This window comes from Ambystoma mexicanum, chromosome 5q (assembly GCF_040938575.1).
Source record: "Ambystoma mexicanum isolate Mex_15411 chromosome 5q, UKY_AmexF1_1, whole genome shotgun sequence".
Lineage (NCBI taxonomy): Eukaryota > Metazoa > Chordata > Amphibia > Caudata > Ambystomatidae > Ambystoma > Ambystoma mexicanum.
The window spans coordinates 683,977,003-683,998,173 of NC_090933.1; the positions used below are offsets into that span (position 1 = coordinate 683,977,003).

The 21,171-nt window shown below is 44.5% G+C and overlaps 1 protein-coding gene across 2 annotated transcripts in view; it reads right to left on the reverse strand.

The window, feature by feature from the left end:
• The window catches only part of PPP1R42 (protein phosphatase 1 regulatory subunit 42), a 1,058,014-nt gene that overhangs the window by 431,036 nt on the left and 605,807 nt on the right, over nucleotides 1-21,171 (reverse strand). For both annotated transcript variants that reach the window (XM_069621142.1, XM_069621141.1), the window contains one exon: nucleotides 17,219-17,385. In XM_069621142.1, the coding sequence (XP_069477243.1) occupies nucleotides 17,219-17,385 (167 nt within the window). The remainder of the gene's footprint in view (nucleotides 1-17,218; nucleotides 17,386-21,171) is intronic.

Below are 21,171 nucleotides of genomic sequence, written 5' to 3' on the forward strand. Positions count from 1 at the left end.
TTTCTCCTTGTGCAGTATACCCCTTCAGCAGCACATTCGTGCCTATTGTGCAAGTGTGGTAATCTATGCCGGCCCAGTGTGTGGCACGACCTGTGATTTGTTGCCGAGTTGGGGGGGCCTCAGCATGGCTTGCAGGGGGTTCCCAGATCTTGTGTTACGCCACTACTTACATCACCTAAGCACCAAAACCAATAGGGGTTCAGTGAGCCTCTGAAATCATGTTGACGCGTGACAGTAGGTTTTGGGTAATGTATGTAATCTACTACATGTTTTTGCAAATATGTTGTGCTTCGACAAATCGGACGTCAATAAGCTATCAGTTCTAAAAACTGAAAATACACACTGCTAATCACTAGCCAGGCAAAGGGCATTGTCTTCTGGCAATACGCACTGTTAATCAATTGTCATGAGGGTTGTATGTAATGATTTCAAACAGATTTGGCCCCAGTTTCTTTTCTTTCTGACAAATTCTGCCTCTATTTTTTCGGGGTCTTTTCCCTCCTGCCACTATACCTCCAGTTACAACTCTACCTGCCTAATACACGTACCTTACCCCATCCGGGCAACTTGATGTGCTCTCTCCACTTGATTTTTCTGCTCTATAACACTGTATTCCACCGCCAACTTACCTCTGCAACTTGATTTGCACGCTCCACTCGCTTTTCCCGCTCTATAACACTGTATTTTACCAGCTTTTCTCCTTCTTCTCTTTCACCACACTCACTGCTTCCCAGTCTTGTCTTCCTCTCTCTATCTGTTTCCCCTCTCTCCTCTCCCCTTACTATAGTCTATGCACTTACTCTATCAGAAATGTCATCAGACCTAGTATGATAGTAGCTTGTTTGTTCCTCCCCCTCCCAAACTTGTTTGTTCCTCCCCTTCCAGCACTACCTGAAATGTCATCAGGCCTAGTATGATAGTAGCTTGTTTGTTCCTCCCCCTCCCAAACTTGTTTGTTCCTCCCCTTCCAGCACTACCTGAAATGTCATCAGGCCTAGTATGATAGTAGCTTGTTTGTTCCTCCCCCTCCCAAACTTGTTTGTTCCTCCCCTTCCAGCACTACCTGAAATGTCATCAGGCCTAGTACGATAGTCACTTGTTTTGTTCCTCTCCTCCTCCCTCCACACCCCCCACCCACACCTCTGGTCAATTTCCGGCACTACCAGAAATGTCGCCAGGCCTAGTACGATAGTCGCTTGTCTGGTCTCGTCCTTCCACCCCTCCCTCTCTTCCCCATCATTGTCAAAGCTCTTGCACTATCTGAAATGTCGCCATGCCTACGATAGCTAATTTCACATTCTTAATGTTTCCAGGCCTTTACAATGTCATTGTATTTTCCCTTGCTCCTTCCCTTGCCTTGAAGCGCTTAAGGCGCTATATAAATAAACTATCATTCATTCACATAGAAATGGGTCTTTCTGTTTTAAAGAGATCAATTTCCACTTCCCATGGCACTCAAGTTTGCTGCATTTTCTCGTTGTTATAAACATATTCACACTCTGGGCACGATCGTGTTTACAAGAATGAATAGGGTACGGCATTAGATTAGGGGTGCAAATATCAATGACACCCACGGCAGGCTGTGCTGGCTCATGGCGGCACTGTCACCCTTGCTAACGGAGTGGCCAGGCATTTACCAATCATGCTACTGACCCCTGACGGCGTTAGCTCCAGGTATATAGTTCATGGGTTAAGCAACTTCCTTTGACACTTGGCAAGTTTAAATCCTGGCAGGTGCAGCTCGCTCACCTCTTCATCCTGCATAGGTCGACACATTGAGTCGCATTAAATTGGTTAATCATAATAGCTGTTATAATGCATGGCAATATCCATATAAATGCCTGGAAATATGTTTCCTATCACAGGCTAGTTGTGACATCACAATCTACCTCTAAAGAGAAAATGACATTACAAACTGCTCAGTTATTACGCTTCAGTTGTGACGTTGCAATGCCTGCTGCTTGAGCCAACATAGAGCAGAATTCCAGCTGTCACTGCAGCACTCAAAGACGTGCCACGCTTTGCATATTCCTTGCTTGAAAACTAGCTTTCTGTGACACTTTGCAGCCTCTAACTGACAAAGATCTCTTCATGATAGAATGTTTAATCTGTGCAGTGGTGGAGTTTAACACACGTGAGCAAGAATCTGCATGTTGTTACCCACTGCTGAAATTAATTTTCTGCAACACAGCAGCATGTTAGCTTTTCTGAATAGAAACAGATTCTATATTGATTATATGGATCAGCAAATAGAATGTCTCTTACATTATATCAAGCAAGAGGCCAGAAATGAAAGGGGGTGGCAGTGTGTGGCCATGTCTTATAAGGAATAAAATGCCCCCTAGTCGTACATAAAAAGGATATTGCATACTTCATCCCATAGGTTATATCACATAGCTTAGAAGTGAGAAGAATCGGTCGCGAAACTCTTTATTAAAAAAAAACAGTTTATATTAAAAGATGCATGCCGATTATCTGCTGGACAGCTTCAAATCCCCCAAAAATACTCCTCATGAAAAACCGGTTTCTGGCATTCCTCTCCCCTACCTTTTTCCTGCAGCTTTTTTACAGTTCCTTAGCTACAAGCTAGCTTTAGGACATAGTCATGCGTAGGTTTATAGACATATAAAGCCCGCTATTGATCCCTATGGCCCCAGATCACCTTTTATAGTATTTGTATTGTATTGTTTAAAGCGCGGACCTAGATCGAGAGCAGCGGAGCGCTGTACAAGGTTTGGGTAGCCGGCGTCTGGGCTGGCATCTTTTAACAGTAGCGCAGTATGCCATCTAACATTTGCACCCGTGCTAAAAAATGTGCAAATACATTTAGTGCCAAGGGCCAGAGATTTTAGGACTGCCTTAGATCAGAGGGAATAGTGCAGACTGTTTGCTGCGTGCCAGAAACATAAATGCATTTGCTATATTTTGTTTTATATTATTTAGCAAACAGTAAAAATTTAAAACCAAACATGCGTATTCATTATTGCATTAGTGATTATACGGATTGGAGCAAAACCTGTTTGCTGCATTCCTTATTCCCTAAACAGCAAAACGGGTGCTACATGAATGCGCTCCTTTTTTTAGTGTCGACCATCTGATCCCTGTTTTGCTGCTTAGCTAATACGGAACGGAGCAGACGGGGTTTGTCCCACCCAATCCATAGTATTTAAAAACGTTGGCACTACAGCACAAATGAATCCGACACTGTTTTATGTACTGTTTGCTGTGTAACAAAAAAGCACATGTCGAACTAAAGTTCTTTTTATGTTATGCGCCAAACAAAGGAGAAAGAACAATCCACCCTCCCCCCCCCCCCCCGCCCCAACTGAAACATCTTTAAATAACACGGATTGGGATCAAACTTGTCTGCTCTATTCCCTTTCAAACAAGCAGCAACATTGAGGATTAATTCATCTCGCTTCACTCTTTGCACATGGGAAATATTTAGATAATGTTGGCACTGGAGTCCCTCCATGGCCTATTACAAACTTTTACATCATGGGCTCAGACACTTCGGCTGCTCTGAAGTCTGTCGGCCAATTGGGCAATATAAAATATAATCATTATAACCCGTTGTTTTAGGTGGGTGAAAATGGTGCTGAACGGTAAAGTTAATTTCATCAGAAAATCATTGCAATGAGATAAAAGCTAAATAAGATCTTCCCCTAAAACGTGTGAATAGTGCAATCTGCCACCTGAATTAATTCACAACGGGCGGGGGCTAGAGATATGGTATGTGAATGTATAAACTGCATCATGCACCTTTCATGGAAGTGCAAGATGCACCATTGTCAGGGAACTGGCAGAGGCAAATGTAATGGCATGGGACTTAGAGAGAAGGGAATAGCAGTGGCAGATAAATACAGGCCTTTGGCTACATCCCTTCCTTCCTCCTCCATACTCCTTGGCTGCTGATTTGTTTGAAGCTCGTGCATACCCTCTTGCTGACATGTGTCCTTTTCGTATTGGATGGCCTTGGGTTTAATCTTTTTTGCAAAGAGTGCCCTCTGTTCTATATGGTCATATTATGTTGCTGTATGGAATGGCTTGCTTTCTTATTTGAGATTCATGTTGGTTTTCTCTGTAATTAGTCTTTGTCCTGCTGAAAGCTGGCCAGCAAACCAACATCTGCTCACTGTGAAAAGGAGCATTGTCAGTGACCTAGATTTGACCTATTCAGTGTTTCCCTTTTCTCCTGTGACTAGGACTGGAAGACTGTGAGATGCAGAGTACAAGCACATAAGTTGCCTTCTGGCTTCTCCGCCCCTTTCCATCACCCATCACTGATCTCTCATTGGTCCCCACACCCTTTTCTCTTCTTCTACCAGAAGTTCCCTTTTTGTGTTTATTTTTCTGCATCACATAAAACTATACGTTTTAAACGTGACTATGTACCTACATATTCTGAGCCAGGAACTTTGAAGTATTAGATATGCATACTTGTTTACATAATGAATTTGACACTTCGGGAATTGCTCAGTCGAATCAATACACCTATATTGTAACTAAAGGAGGTTACATGTAGTGCTCTTTTTCATTTATGTTCCATCGTAGATTACTTCATATGAGTTCTAATACTATGCCGGAATGAATTATCATAAAAGTATTGGCTGGCATAATGATTAAATAAGAGACACACACATTTAACGAATATGATTCCTTAATTGAATTTGCCTGCATGACTCTATATTTCCTATATACTACTAAGGACACTCTTCTTTGAACCAAGATGCCTGGACAGGAGCAGTCTGTCCCCCTCCTTAGGGTGAATGTGTTGCTTCTGCACCTGGCTGCTTAGTCAACACATGATCAAGAACTACCGTCCTAGTCTCAGGCTGGGCATAAGATGGTTATTCTCAAGTATGTGGCAACTGTCCCTGGGCTTGTGAGGCTGCACTTGCCATAGGATGGCAGGAACATGCAGCTGGACAGAGCACATGAAGAGTATGCTTAGCATGTGAGGCTTTAACCATCGTATGAAGTGCCTGCGGATGGAAAGCAGTGGTGTTCGTCTGAGGCCATAACTGACATGGGAACGCCGCAAGTGCTCATAGCTGGCTGTAGCATGACAACGCCACTTGCCTATGAGGCTGCTGATGAGGGAGCCCCTGGCACCCAAAAGCCTGGTATATTCAGGCAGCACCCAAATAAAAGTTTGGTTGGAAATTCAAACATTTATTTTCGTTAGTTAGTCATTTTAATAATGTTAAACTTGTTTTATTTAGCGTAATGGTGTTGCCTCCTGTGATACTATCAGGGGCAACAGTTATGTGATGTCACTTCCTGTGACATTATCTAGGTAAAAGGTCACGTGACAACCAATTCAACCAGGGAATCTCAGGATAGCATTGCTGTGGGGGTTTGTCTGATGAAACAGGGGTGGCAAGCACTGAAGCCCGGTGTGAGAAGGGATATGTTGCCACAGCGGCCGTAGATGAGACTTATTTCAGGCTTTAGGAAAACCTGCTGGTCTGCGAGATTTCTTTTATTGTGTGGTCGTGGCATGGGCTAAGGGGACTTGGCCTACAGACCTATCGACTAAGTTAAGGCCTGGGTCCGTTTACATTGGAATAGTGATTTTATGGGTCGAGTTGTCAATGAGAAAGAGAGGATGAGGCTGGTGGCAAGACAGGGATACCAACACAGAATTCTAACCTTTTGCAATAACTGTGCAGCACCCAACATTTACATTAAATTACTAATGGTTCCTGGGCTTTTGCACAGTGTTTTCAAACCAAACGATGGGTTTGCTACTGACCAGTATAATTATTTAGCAATAAAAGCAAACACAATAACATGCACCAGAGCCTCTTCAGAGGCTGGGAGCACATGTGAGTGGAGTAACTTTGGCGGACATAAAGCCCTTTGTAATGGCTTTGCGCTCACACAGGTAGATGAATTTACGGGTGGAGCTGGCTCATGGCCTGGGCTCACGGCTGACAAAACTTGTTCAACTGGAAGAGTAGGGAAAAAGTAGGGCTTGACATTAAGAATAGCCCTGCAGCCTCACAGGAACATCCTCTTGTGTCTGGACAAAAGGCAGGCTCTTCGCATTTCACATTTGATAGAACTGAAAATAGTTGAACAAACTAAAGAATCATGTTCAAGTTAAGACTTCTGGGGCTGTGTGCTGCTGTCCTATCCTTGCACTGCTCCCTTGGCTATTCGTGCGCTCCAATGGGATGAAATGTACAAAGTGTTAAGCGACCTGTACACTCCAACTGCTCACAGACAGTGTGTGTTTCCTCTATTTCTCACAGATACCCAATGCCCCACAAACACCCCCAGTGCCTCTGTTACTATTTACCTGCTCCACCACCTTCAAGCAGAAACGTTCTCTTTCAATCCCAGGTCCTTGAAGCACAAAGATGCTTCATTCACAACATTCCCCCCTCCAGTGCACATATGCTGCTCTTCCACCCACTCTGAGCCTAAAGACGCCCCCTCTCTCAATCCAAACATGCTCCCACCTCTCCAAGTATGGAGCTGTGTTAGGTAAGAACTGATGCAGTCACACTGGGTGAGACTACACAACACTTATCTGCTTGGTATTAGGTAACCCACCTTTTGGTATAGGTCTGTACTACACAAGTTGGTAGTGTGACTGAGCATCCAGGCCTATCTCAAGGGGGGTAAATGTGAGCTGTAAAGCTGAACGATTGAAATCAGTAAATACGAGTAGCCAAGAACCACTTACACTCAAGATTTCAGTTATAAACAGTTTTTTAATTATTTAACATCATGTTTTAAATAAGCACACTTTAAAAAGGCAACAGTTTGTAACAATATGAATAAACTTTTAAATTACTTTTCAGAATCAAACAAGCCAGTGAATAATTTTTGGAAATGCTTCATACACTTTTCCTACAAGGCGACTTCAATCACAAGGATAGTCTTTGCATTTATATAATACACTAACATATTTTGCAGATTCAGAGTGGCAGAAAGGAAAGGTTAAGCGAAGCAAAAAGGTAAGAACAGATTCTCGGAATATGTGAGGACAACTGAATCCTTCAATGAAGTCTAGATAAGTCTTTCCAATGTACAACAAGCTACCACCTATGAGGGACAAACAGTATCAAAGTCAATGGATTTAGAAGAGTGCCTTTAGGGAGCCAGGACAGCCAAAGTCATTTGGACACAGTCTACAAATCTGATGCACTTCTTGGACAAAAGTCTTGCACAAAGTTAGAGAGTTCAGAAAAATCACTTGTAGGGTCACAAGCTGTTAAACGTGTGAGAAGGGAGTTGAAATCAACTTGAAAAAGGTAAACCAATGCAGTTACCCAGTGAGAAAAGTGTGGCTAAAGGCAATAAGGTAAGTACCCCAAGCCTAAACAGTACCTCTAGTTAGAAGAGTGGTCCAGCTGGATTCCGTCTTGCTACAGCGATGCAGACCCTGGTTCCTGAGCCACAGTCGTGGGGACAAGAGGGAGGACGCCTGGAGGGCTCCTGCGGCAGTACTCGGGAAGGTTGACGACAGCTACAGGCTCTTTTTGGTTCAGCGGCACTTCGTGGTTTCAGATCTTAGCAAACAACACTGATGAGGATCACGGACATCGGTTGGACTTCCTTCAGTCCCAAAGGACTCCACGGGAATGGGTTCACGGAAGCACCGGCACCGTTATTAACAGTGCCTGTGCTTCCATGACAACTCTGCAGGCGGATACAGTTGTGCCCAGCAGATCAAACCTACCGGGCATAACGGCTCCCACCCACAGGCGGGGGGTGTAGCGGTCCAGAAAGGGTGCTAGTACCTTGCTACCAGCACCCTTATTTCCAGACCGCAACACTCGTAATGAGGCCCAATATCCCTTCATCAGGAGCAGTATCAGTCACATCAGGTTTTCCAATAGTTCAATCTACAATAGTAGAAATGTGTTCAGTCATAAGACACCAAATCTACTTATAAATGTAAGTACTCAGACCAAGTGAAAAATGATATATAAAAAAAAATCATACCTCATACGATTATCTCAATCAATTCTGCGTGGTAAGGGCATAATGCCTTTTTATGGGTTGTGAACGTTGAGCAAGCAAAGCAGAGGTCTAAAAAAAACAAAATTCATAAAGCCCATATGTGTAAACGCCTCTATGTACTATCAGTTCAAAAGAGCAACCATCTGAAATCATATCTGTCTATAGTACATGTTACTGAAGGTGGATCCACTAAGGTAGAGAGCTAAGGAATGTGTAACCGAAAGTAAATCAGTACCATGACAGTTCTGTACAACATATATACATACACAGCTTCTGTGCATGTATTTGTATTCTACCTATATCAAACAACCTCACCTCTAATATAGACCGAGTTTTGCAAAACACAATGAGAGTATCTGGGAAATAAAAAAACAACTCAAAACCTGCATATGAATGAAATCCTCAGAAACAGTACTGCAAATCAATCATGAGCCAAGATCAGGAGCTTCCAATAACTCCACTTACCAAACCAGTGCTTGGAAATCTCAGATGAAAACGTGGTAAGCAAAATGGCTGCAATAAATATTAACGTAAACGCACGTACATCCTGTGAAACGTCACTGTAGAACAAATGAAAGCAACTACATGGCAAAGGTAAGCCACTGTTGATGGCGTTATTGGAAACCTATGGGGGTACAGTATACATGGATACTAGTTATTACGTGGCAAAACCACGCTACTAAATATGACGTTGCCTCCTATCTGTAAAAATGGATTAACCATGAAACTTCACTAAAGACAAAACACAGTCCAAACGGTATGTGGGAACAATATGGTCAGTGTTATTGTTGGTGATGAGGTTTCAGATTTGTTAACCATGAAACTTCAAAACATGATGACGTGCATCACACTAACTGTTCCGCCGTCTCAAACTTCAGTTTCCACAAAATCCTCCCATTTGCAAGCAAAGAACACCGGAAGAGGAATCATAGGGTTTCAGCCGCCATTTCATTCTCACTAGGGCAGAGGTTTTCAAAAGTAACAGCCTCCCTTCAAAATGTTCCTGATCTCTTTCCTTTGTCAACTACAGTTTCATACTCAGCAACCTTAGCCTTGCAGACCAAGCATCCACCATGACGCCCAGGAAATGTCTCCTGTGCTAGGATCAATGCCACCTTCTCAGAATTCACCACAGCCGCCCAGATTCTCTGCCAATTTGGATTGTTTGCTGAGTTTGGACCTGTACTGCTGTTCTGTTATGGCTCACACACAACATATTATCCAAGTACTCAGATCCCTATAGCGCACAGAACTGCAACCGCAGGTTTTAAAACACCAAGATGTTAAAGATAGAGCCATAGACAGGACAGTGAACCTTCACCTCTTTCTGGATACTTGTAACTAATTAAATCATAAAGGGCAAGTACGTGGACAATGTTAAATGGCCATCTTTTGAATAAAATGCTGTCATGCAAAATCCTTCGGTGGGAGTGTCAATGAGAAGTTCAATCCTATCAATCTTGAAAAACCAGTGCACTACTCATACGATTAAATACTCTAGGTTTCCTCCCTCAACCAGTGTCACTCCCTGTTCTAGTTGGTTGAGGTTGTTATTGGAACTCATCATTTCTCTTGGGGCAGGAATGGCACCACAGATGTCAAATATTGAACACATGTTCTGTGATTAGACTGGCTGATCCATTTTATTTCAAACTCTACCCCTTTTTTTCAGGGCTTCAAGGTACATGCAGATTAAAGCTTGTGCCGCCATATTAATTTTGTATCCCATGAATGCGCTTGGAGTGGGGGCTCCTAAAGCTATGTGCTCCACAGACCTACGCGTTCTCAGGTGTTCGTTCACATTGCATGTCCTGGAAACAGTGGTCCCAACTGTCAACACTGGTTGTTTCGCTATTCCACTAACTCTAAATGCTGCATGAGAATTACAGGGAAAGAGCGATTGGTGACTGGGGTGTCATATAGTCTGCACTATCGTTTTGGCCATATCTCAGTCCTTTAAAGGGGCAGTACCACATAATGTCTTTCTCCGGCTCCGTGCATGGTGGGGTTGGCCAAGGGATGTATGGATGAATAAATGCGTACCTGGGATAAGGATGAATGCATTTTTAAAGGGGTGGAAAAATGAGTGTGATGATGTGTGAATCAACGAGAATGCCAGGATGGATGAGTGCGTGAGAGTAAGAACAAGTGCACTTGGCATATATTGGCAGTACCTGGATACGTGGGGCTATGCCTTAGCCATGGTGACTATACTATGCATTGGCTGCTATTATAGGGCCATAGGAGGCAGACAGCTTTTGGTAAATGGTGGCAGCAATTGCAAGGCTATACCTTACTTATGGTGACCTGAATATAATCTCATTATTAAGGCATTTGAGTCTGTACTTAGCATATGATGGCAGCACCTACAGAGCTAAACCTTACATATGGACACTATACCAAACTGCACCTGCCATCTCGGCCTGCTCATGCACGCTCCCACTGCAACCACGAAAGGTCCACACCCTCTCACACTGAGTATGCGCCCTACACACTAAACATATACCGACAAGCTGCACATAAACATACAGCCGTGCAGAGGAAATTAAATCCCTATACACAAGTCAAAACTATTGGCTTTGCCACAGTTTGTCTCCATTTCTAACGGGCCAGGCAGTGCTTAGACTGCCTTTACTGAAACAGAAGTCTGGGGTCTGCAGCCCTCCCTGGGTTTAATGCAAACAAATGTTACAAGGATGGACTCTCTGTCCCACAGACAGCACCAGGGTAGGGAGATGTTACTGAGTCCATTGACTGATCACCCTGCCTGAGTGACTTGATGCTTCGCCACAGCCTTCCCATGGGCTGGTAGTATCAGGGGTCCTCCACTAGGTTCTGACCTACACCTTTGTCGCGTAGTTTGATGACATTCTAGGTCCTGGTGATTGATGCAAAGATGCAGCAGGTATGCATTTTGCACATACGGTTGCACCGTATCAAGGGATAAGAAAAAAGTTAACCTGTGTCCTGCATTCAGCTTTCTTGTGTCTGGGCAGGCACTGTATATTGTTTGCCTTTTCTTAATGGACTCTTTTAAACAAATTTCAAGTAATGGTCGATGTGGGACTGGTTTGGCGGTCCGGTAACAACAGTGCCGGTAAACTTCGGCACCGTTGTTACCAGACCGGCAAACTACGAGTTCTGCGAGCGGGTGCCTTTCAGCCCCCCAGGTCTGACCTGGCGGGCGGAATGGCACCCGCTCGCAGACACTGACGGTAGCACCGGCACCATAGGACTCAATGGGAATGGGGAGGCATTATTACCTTTACTGGCACCTGGCAAAGGGGAATTACCGGGTCCGCTAGGGCTGGAATGCCCCGGTAGATCCCCATTACCGGTATTTACCAGCACCGCTACCGCCAGGGTCATAATGACCCCAGGAGGATGAGGAGGGGTTCATTAGGTGCTTGTATTTCTCATCTCACATTTAGTGCTTTATATACATGTCGTTAGAGTCTCCAAATCGATAACGCGATTTTGATGTGGTATACATACTAGAGAGAAAAGAAACTGGTTCAGAGCATCAGTATCCCACCTCACTCTCCTCCGCCCCTTTACACACACATAGTGGCAAAGAAGACCATGATGGCAACACCAGGCCGCATGACCTCACAATGAAACAGCACACATTTAGAAATCAGGCGACTGACGCCAAACCAAAGCTTGACTGAAAAATCAAAACTTGCTGATTTAGTCTGTATGTATTGTCGTCAATGCCTTTAACCACGTTGAGGCCTAGCCTGTATACGGATGCTAACCCGAGGGGGTTCCCTGGCTCGGCAATAGTGCTGAAAACACACTGCAAAACATTTCTTTTTTTTAATTTACATTCACATTTTACATTATAAACAGAATCAAAAAACTGCGATATCAAATTGAAGTGACGTGAGCAAAAACAGCGAGGAGAATGCACATGAAAAAAGGCATCACATGAAGTATAGAACAGTACGGTCCCTAACCTCACAATGTTTCATTGCAATTTCAATAAATCATGACCAGGCCTGCTCATGTAGTTTTAATTTATTTTGTCTACCCCACAAAATCCTTTCCGTGATGACGAGGTGGTCAAAGAGGGTCCCTTCTATTATGAGGAATTCGTGTTGCAAGTGCCCTATTGATGACTGGGGGTGCGGCAAACTGAGCAAGGTTTACTTTTTGTCAGAACTAATACAATATTAGCTTGCACGCATGCAGAAAGATAGGGCTTCATTACGAGGTTGGTGGTAACCCACCAGTGCCACCGGCAGGTTGCCGCCAACCCCCTAACACTGTTTCTGCCGCCTGACTTCCCGGTCCCACCGGGATATTACAAGTCCTAGCAGATCGGGAAGTCAGGCACCGGAAAATGTTAGTCCCGATTCCTGTGGGGTCCGATAGGACTCCAAAATGCACTTTCGACTTCTAAACAGGTTTTCAGACACAGAAGACGGGTAAATGAGTAATCCCAACCTTTTGCAGTCGGCCTCTGCAGAAATAGCCTTCAGTTTATTGTCTGATAAGTCTTAGTATATAGTAGATATAATCTCCCGATGTTTGAGAGCGTGACCAAAGGAGTTCTTTTGTTTATTCTGGTCAGTAGTAAAGCACAGGATAAGCTAAATGCCTAAAGCTATTTAGGAGTTTCAATTTGTGCGATAAAGTGAGAGCCTTGTAGATTGGAAAAGTTGCAAGGAAACAGATGTCATTGTGCCCTTTGTATTAAAATCTTTAGAGGGGATTAGTCATTTGTTCGTTTAAGTATATTTCCAGGTCATGTAGCCGTACAACATAAAAGTTCTTTTTTAAAGGTGCCAGAAGACTGTAGAATGGAAATGGCTACCTATAGTTCAAGGGAATAAGGATTAAGCAGACCTTCCTCTATTTGCTAAAATAAGTCAGCGATACCATGTGCAATCATACTTAGAAATTAAAGGTTTTAGGCCAATTATTGCTAGCAATGACTTATGTTTTCAATAGTAATGTTTAAACTATGCACCATCGTCAGGACCTACTACAACCAAGAAGAGGTGTGCTTTAAAATATGATCTGAAGATAATAATGAAGATAAGCCTGACCAATTAAAATGGAAGAACTGGGGATAGATGGGATTTCTTTAAAGAGGTCTTGTCCAATAATATTTGGTGGGTGGAGAGTAATAAAATGTATCTGGGTGTGTTTTGTTGTTGCAAAAAAGTATATAAATTGTCAACTGATGTTGTATTGTTGAGACTCAGGTTAGTTGCAACACCATCTAACCGCTCCCCATAGCTTATGTACAAAAAACTCGCTTAATGTACAACTGTGTACTTACTTCTTGAGTGGTGAGCCTGTTTTTGATTATGGTGATTAAAGGTCTGCCCCCACAGCGAGAGAGATTCTATATATCTCTTGTAGCCATTCCGTTTTGGTAGGAGGTTAAATTGACTTCCAGTTTTTTTCTATTATTTTTTTCGCAACCATAGTAGCTCTGAAAAACCAACATTTCTGAGGGTATGTTAGGTCATCTTTTTTTGAATCAGAACCCAGGATTAATGTTTCAAAGGAGAAGTCTGTTTCCATTCTTCAGACATTATTAACTCATTGTAGCTACCTCCTTCCAAAATGGATTAACACAACACCATTCCCATAACATGTGCTCCAAAGACCATCTTCTGTGACGGCAAACTGTAAGGGAGGCAGGGTATCACAAGTATGACACTGACACAAAAGTTACACGTTTCAAACCCTTTATTTGATTCTTGAGGTTTGAAAAAGCTCCTACGTTGCCCTATAGCTATGATGGGAGCAGTCTCTACCATCAAACAATAAAGAAAACACAGTCCAAAACAGTCAGTGCAAATCAAAATGGCTAGTCCTAACAAAACCTAATGTCTGCCCTATCTCTTTTACAAAAAGTGTGTAAAGGGGAATGCGTATGCAAAGGAAAGTCAGTGTTATAATATAAAAGATCAAGGTGGCCGAGTCAGCTCTCCTCCCCACATTGGACAGCATGGAGTAAGGCAGCCACCGTAAACAGGATGACACACTCTGGATCAGGTTATCAAAAAAAGGCAGTCCAAAACGTGGATTGAGGCCCGCTTGGCCTTCCACGTTAAAGTCACTTATTCCGGCTTTCCAAAGGTCATTTCACAGTTCAACAAAAGATCACAATGGTCTCCCTCTGTCGGGCTCGGACTTCTCAAGGCATCAATAGCTCACGTAGGTCTCCCTCGGCCGGGCTCGGACCTCATAATCACAGTACTTGCAGGGTTTCCTTTTCCCAAGTTTCATTCACATTCTTTAGGGGTTCCCTTCCCGAGGCTTATTTAATGTTTCAAGTTCCTATGACCTTTCACCGATGTCGAAGACTTTCGATTGTGCAAGGCTTTTCCCATAGGCCACCGCAGGACCACTTCGACTTTCACTTCAGCTCTCCCATAATGTTATTTGCCCCAATGTCTTTTGGTATTGGTAGTTCCATACCACAATCGGAAAAGTTCAAAGAAATCTTCGTCTTAAAGCAATCACCTTTTAACTTCCCCTTTCGTCCGGGTTAATCCTGACCATTGCACATTTCAAAGTTTGTTCACTTCACCGCTTTATAAAAAGACCTCAAACATTTCACTGAGACTTTCAAGTGGGCTATTTCCTTTCCTCTGACCACTCCGCTACTTTGTATCACTGGGTCCACACTTATCAGTAATTTAAAAGTTCATTACTGGTTTGCTTTCTTTCACGTCTCTCCAGCATGCGCGCAACCTTCAATTGTGAGATACACTGTTGCGGCTTCAATCTTTCCATGACACAAACCGGCCTTTCATGTATTTCGCTAACTCACGGGTCGTGAGCATTCCTTTCATGTCTCTGCTGCTTTGGTACACGAGTCAAGGTTAATACCACAGGCTTGGCCTCGCCACCCCAAATCTGTTATTCACCAAGGAGGCTTGCTGGCATCCTTGAAACACAATGCAGGCTTCTTCTTGTCTGGATTTGGCTTTCTCTGCATCTCCTTCACGGTTTCTCAGAGGCAACGACCTCCTGTCAGGATCTTCCGGGTTTCCCTAGCCTTTTCTCTGGTCCCTTGATGGGTCGACCTGCTCCAGTGGGTTTGCTTCACTCCAGAAGATCTGCTCCTTCTCGTTTCTCACCTTGCTCAAAGTGTGTCTCTATGTTCTGCCTTCTATCCGTGTGGGGGGAGCTAATGGGTATCAGATGTATGTGATTAAGGTCATGTATCTGACTTTGCCTGACCTGATTAACGGGACATGTCCAATGAGATATGTAAGTGTTAGCCTCTTTACTCTCAGTCTTCCTCTTCCTCAGCCCAGTGTTTGTGTAGAAAGGGGGGCAGTTGGGTCGTTGGCGAATCCTATAGAATAGGACGGGATATGCGCACGGGAAAGGGGCAAATACTGCGTCTCACCATCGGTTGCCTCACCCCCAATCCCTGCAGAGCCCCCACCCAGGTGGTCCTCCCGCACTGGTTCACCTCCATGGTCTGGATCCAAAGGGGATGGCCATGTCCTGGCAACCTGAGAGAGAGAAAGGTCTCTGGGGACTAGTAAGTGAGACACCCTTTGGTTTCTCACAAACTCCAACATGCGTCCGTGTCTCACAGACCCCTTTAATGAAGTTTATCTGCAGTCCAAAATACTCTATTTAGGAGTTTGATTTGCCTAGCTCTATCAGCCAAGTTGAGTGATGTCAATTTAACATTTTTGTAGAAGCACTGGCATTGTTTTTCTGAGATGTAATTCCCAATTTCTTCTGACCATTCCGGTAAATGTGCAGGAATACTAGTTCTCATGCTTTCAAGTAAAGAATATACCAATTAGGCCAGATTACCTCTACTCTCCATCTGCAACAAGATTTCCCATAGTTTCTTCTCCTTCCCATCAATTCCTTCCGATCTGATAGCTGCCTTAAGAATGATCTTCCGTTTCCTATGTTGCCAGATTGAGCATCCTTCCATAACCTGTTTATTTTGCAATGTTTCAAACGAGATCCATTTCCTTTTATCAATCAAATATTTACCATAATGTATGCCAGATAAATGCCAATTGGGCCACCATAGCAGTTTCCTATTATTCGTAAATTTGGGATTTAACCAGACAGGCGCCTTGTATGGATCCACACCCAATAGTTCCGCAAAATCTCGCCAGCCTTTCCTGATAAATTCACTCAGCATTCAGAAGCGCAAAGGGCCCCTGAAACCCTGTGGGCTGATGGGTTGTACTGGGAGAAGTGCGAGGATCTGAACAGCAGGGTGTGGTCAAAAGTATGCATGATAACTTACTCCGATTTACTGGCTTGAATGGCATTGCGGGATGGGTCACTTACCTGGCTATGGGTCTCGTGAAAAAGCAACATAACAATCAGTGATGAAGGTAAAGGGACTTTAAGCATTTAGGTAACCCCAGTTCTCGAGTTTGTTTATAAAATGCCTGCTTCTGACACACTACTCTGTATCTGTACATACAGCCCAAAATGAAGCCTGCCGACTTCTTTGAATCAATGACCTAAATGACATTTGCAGCAGGGTAGGGAGCTTAATTGGGTGACCCACTGAAGCAAAATAATCTATGCATCAAGGGTGTGGTAGACCCTGCCCTGCAATATACTCCTGTCTACATGAACAAGGATTTTTGAGCAAGTACTATACATAAATGAATCCGAAGTAATTAAGCATTGCCCCTTATTAAAATGTGGTCTTTCTTGAAGTTAACACGCCACAGGACCGATTCAGGCCATAAAAGTGAACTGTGCATTTTCACATTTCAATTCACGTTTAAAGTGTAAACACATGTCTACAACTTTCAGTGTTTCTTCTTTGGCAGTGGCTTCTTGAACTACTACAAAAAAACAAACCAAGCAGACTAGAAAGCAAATAGCAACATAGTATGTACAGCACAAAAAAGCAGCTGATTGCATGCATGCACACTAGACAGTAAACAGCACGATAGTACACAAAGACAGGATGTATGCACACCAGATACGAATAAGAACCAAATGATATCCGAACACTGATGCGAACACCCATATACACCAGAGTACTTTTACCCAAAGCTAAAGAGCAGGTGAATTATAGTTTCAGCAATGTTGAGTTTAGCTTCTGTTATGTTTACTATGAATGCCTTTTGTTTAGTGCATAACAGGTCAAACCTTAACGAGTCATCTACGTCTTTATTTGGTTGCACTTCTTTGAAGAGAAGACAAAACATACAACTTTTTTGCCTTTGGTCATAATGAGAAGTGAATTTGCTATGCAAAAAGAACTTACAGTTTCTCGAGCCTCTTCAGCGATGTCAGGTTCTCTATGCATGAAATGGCGTTGTTCTGGAGATACAGATGACTCAAATTTGAAGCGAACCCCAAGTTCCGGATTTGGTTTATACGGTTATCATATAAATAAAGGACAGTCAGATTTCTGCATAAGGAGAGGTCATCCTGAAAAAAAAGCCCATCTTGTGTCATTACTGTTTCCATAAAGCAAAACAAGCGTTCTGATGCCAAATGTTTAGGTTGCTGCCAATGCTTATGCAGGCCTTGGATTTAGGCTGGCCAAATGCGCCCAATGACAGTAATGTGTGCTCATGTTTGCGACATTGTACGAACGCGCTTTAACACGTGGACACTTTATACCGTCACACTGCAATGACTCTTGATTTATTTTTGTAATATTTTATAATTTCAAAGAAAATTATGTGAATAACAGTGGTTATACTCCTATAAAAGTCTTCCTTAGGGACAATAGAGAACATTGATTGAAGCACGTTTTGAAATATTTGAGACATAATTCAATAATCCAAAAGAATACAGTTCGAATTAGACACAAGTGAAAAAACAATGAACAAACTAAAAATGTACAATCCCGGTGATGGCGGAAAATAGAACTAGGACCCTTCTTATAAAACAAAATGGGCATGGGGCAAATTCCGGCAGGGCTGGGACCGGATGTCATTCTGTGAGGGTTTTGGGGAATAGAAAGCTAGAGCTGATAATGCACTTGGAAGCTCAACCCAGAGCTGTGGCAGGTGTAAAGGTACGAGAAAAAGCAAGACTATCAGGACGTTGATGCCATACAGGAAACCTAGAAATAGCACTTGGCTAGCTGGCAGTGGTGGATTGGCCTACAGGGAACTCTGGAGATTGCCCAGTAGGCCTCTTTAACTGGGCACCATTGTTGTCTGCTCTTTTTTACTCTCTACTTTCCACGCTGCCCCCTTCCTTCCATCTCTCTTCCTCCACCACATCTGTTTGAATTACATCATTTGTTACAAAGAGTGCCTGCTGTTCCTCTACTGCATTCTTCTGCCGCCTTCTATTTGGGAAGGCAAGATCTACAAGCATTTCTCTGCACTTTGTAATGTGATTTTGAGTTGAATGTCGAGAATGAATGGCCTGTGGTGATGGGCATGCCCTGCGTGGTGCCACATATATATATATATATATATATATATTGGAAGTTGGGAAGAAGAGGGATGGAGAAGGTGGGAACCTCTAATAATATAGACTGAAATTGAAAGAATGCTCAAAAAGTTGAATGAAAAATGTAGAAAACTTAAAATCTGCACTTACAAAATGGAGAAAATACAAGAGAGTCGAATTTTAAAACACCCAGAGGGTTTCTGAAGGGTGGTGAGAGAGGGGTGGGACAGCCACTGTCCGTTTTGCTCAGCAGGCGTTAGGTGCGGGGGGAGAGGCTACTGTACGGGAGGTGCGGTTGGGGGGGGGGGTGGGAGGGTCGTTACCCTGCAGTGAAGATGGTGTGACCAAAAGTTCAGAAAGGATGGTGTTAAGCAGGTTAGGTGTTTACACGACCATTATCTGTTTAAAAAAAGCAATTGACGGTTGTTTTTGATGATTATTAAAAATTAATTGTACTTAGAATGTAATAGTATAAAGACAGTCTAGTTTTAAAATCACACACAATCCATGTTGTGATACCTTTTATTGGACTGAGTGGATGTATTATGCTGAGATGGTAAATACATAAGCTTTATAAGAACCACAGACCTCTTCATCAGATGGTGGTCACTGATAAAAACGTGAAGTAAAAAAGAAAAAAGCCATTAACCCGAAAAAATATTGCTTGATCACCAGAGCATGAAGAAGTCTATGGGGCTTTGAAAGCTTACGCATTTTACAATCTCAGCAGATCATTTTCCGTCAGTCCAATAAAAGGTAGCAACACTTGGATTGTGTGTGACTGTATTTGCGATGCTATCATTTCAGATTCAACGTTTCTCCATTCAAGATTTAATTATTGCATTTTTTAACCTTGGGGATGTTCACATCAAACCGAGTTGGTGAGGAGGGAGGGTAAGATGGAAGGACGGGAAATCTTAGCACCCGAATGAACTATGACAAGCATACACAACGCATTTCTGGGTGCCACTGCAGAAGCACAATGACACATTCTTTTTTTTTTTTCTTTTTTTTTTATTTTTATTGTTGTTGTGTTTGATGGAACATCTTTACAACATATAAATTAAACAATACAGTTCAAACTTTACAAAACATTATTTTCTCCCGGCACAACACTAAAACAACACATATGCAATAAAAAACATCAATAAAAAGATCAGACAGGCGCGTCCAATGTTACATTAAAAGTACAAATTGAAAGCAAGCAAGAGGGCCACCAGGGGGCGCAGGCAAGATGGACGCCTGAGCTTTGAGCTCCGTACCCAGCCCCGGGAGAACAACGGTGCTAGCACGGAACGGGGGTCCCATGACCTGCGAGACCCCCACCATACACTGTGGGAACCTGTGGCCCCCCGCTACACCCAACTCCGGTGCCAATCCGACACCCCTCAGCCGAGTTCTACGGGCCTGAAAGTTCCCGCGGCTCCTCCCCCGCGGCTCGGCGCGGCGCACTGGAGGAGGCCGCAACTGCCACACATACGCGGCCTCGATTGGAGTGAGGAAGCCACAGGCAAGGAAGAGGCGGCGCCGCACTGAGGAAGAACCCGAGGCCGTACACCCGCAGTGCATCGGGGCTTTCCGCCCCGGCCCTAGATACTGGGCACGGTTCTGGCAGAGCGCGACCGACGCGGCCCAATGCAGGAGAGGCCTGAATCAGAGAGGGCCAACGGCCTACTGCCCACGGAACGGCAACGCCGCCGGGGGGCCGACGCGGGCCGCGACCCAGAGTGATCCCGAGACCCCAGAGCCAGGTGAAAAGAGAAGGCCACCGGCCCACGGGGCAGCAACATCGCCAGGGGGCCGACGCGGGAGCGCGCCCCCCGACCTCCCCTCTTCCGATCCCACCGGGCGGCGACCGGGGGTGATCCCGGGACCCCGGAGCTGAGTAAAAAAGAGCAGTGTCGGGGCCCTGGAAATTGGATGCCCGCCCCCTCTCCATATTGAGCGGACCTACAGGCCACCAGGAGGCCGCCGTCGCACAGCGACCCGTGGGGTCCGAGAACCTGGGGGCCGACGCGGGAGCGCGCCCCCCCTATACGCACCCCTCCCCCACGGTCACCAGAGGGGGGCATCCAGGGCCACTTGTGATCCAGAGCCACCACCACAGGGGGAACCGACGGGTCCGGATGGGCCAGACACGCACTGAGACAACCACGGAAAGCGCGCTGCCCCCCGCCTCGCCAATAGCAGGTGGCCAAAACAAGCCCCCCATGAGTTGGAAAGAAAACCTGTCGAAATACCAATTTGTGGCTAACGAGAACGTCATGGCGACCGGGGGCCCCTCCATCCCACCCCCAGAGCTGGGTGCTATCCAGAATAATATTCAGACGAGTCTGGAGGAGATCCGCGGGATAAGGACGGACATAGGAGCCAAATTGGCGGACCTTACGACTAAAGGCACCACCTTGGAAGATCGAATGGAGGGAGTCGAAAACAATCAGCTCTCCACTACTCTCCTTGAGACCCAACTGGAAATCAGATTCCGGGACATGGAAAGACGCGAAGAGGAACTCCGGCTCAAGGTGGACGATATGGAGAACAGGAAGAGAAGGAATAACCTGCGTATTTTTGGTTTAGTGGAGGCCGAGGGAGAAACCATACAAGGCCTTGAAGGCAAAGTACATGACATCGTAAGGATTGTCTTGGGGGCGGACGCCGAAGGTGCCATTCAGTTTGACAGGGTCCATCGGGCAGGAGGAGGGGGCAGAGGCCCGCGTTCGGTCCTGGCCCGGCTACACTATTACAAGGACAAAGCTAAAATTCTGGAGAAAGCGAGGAACCTTGGCAATGTTCAATACGGTGACT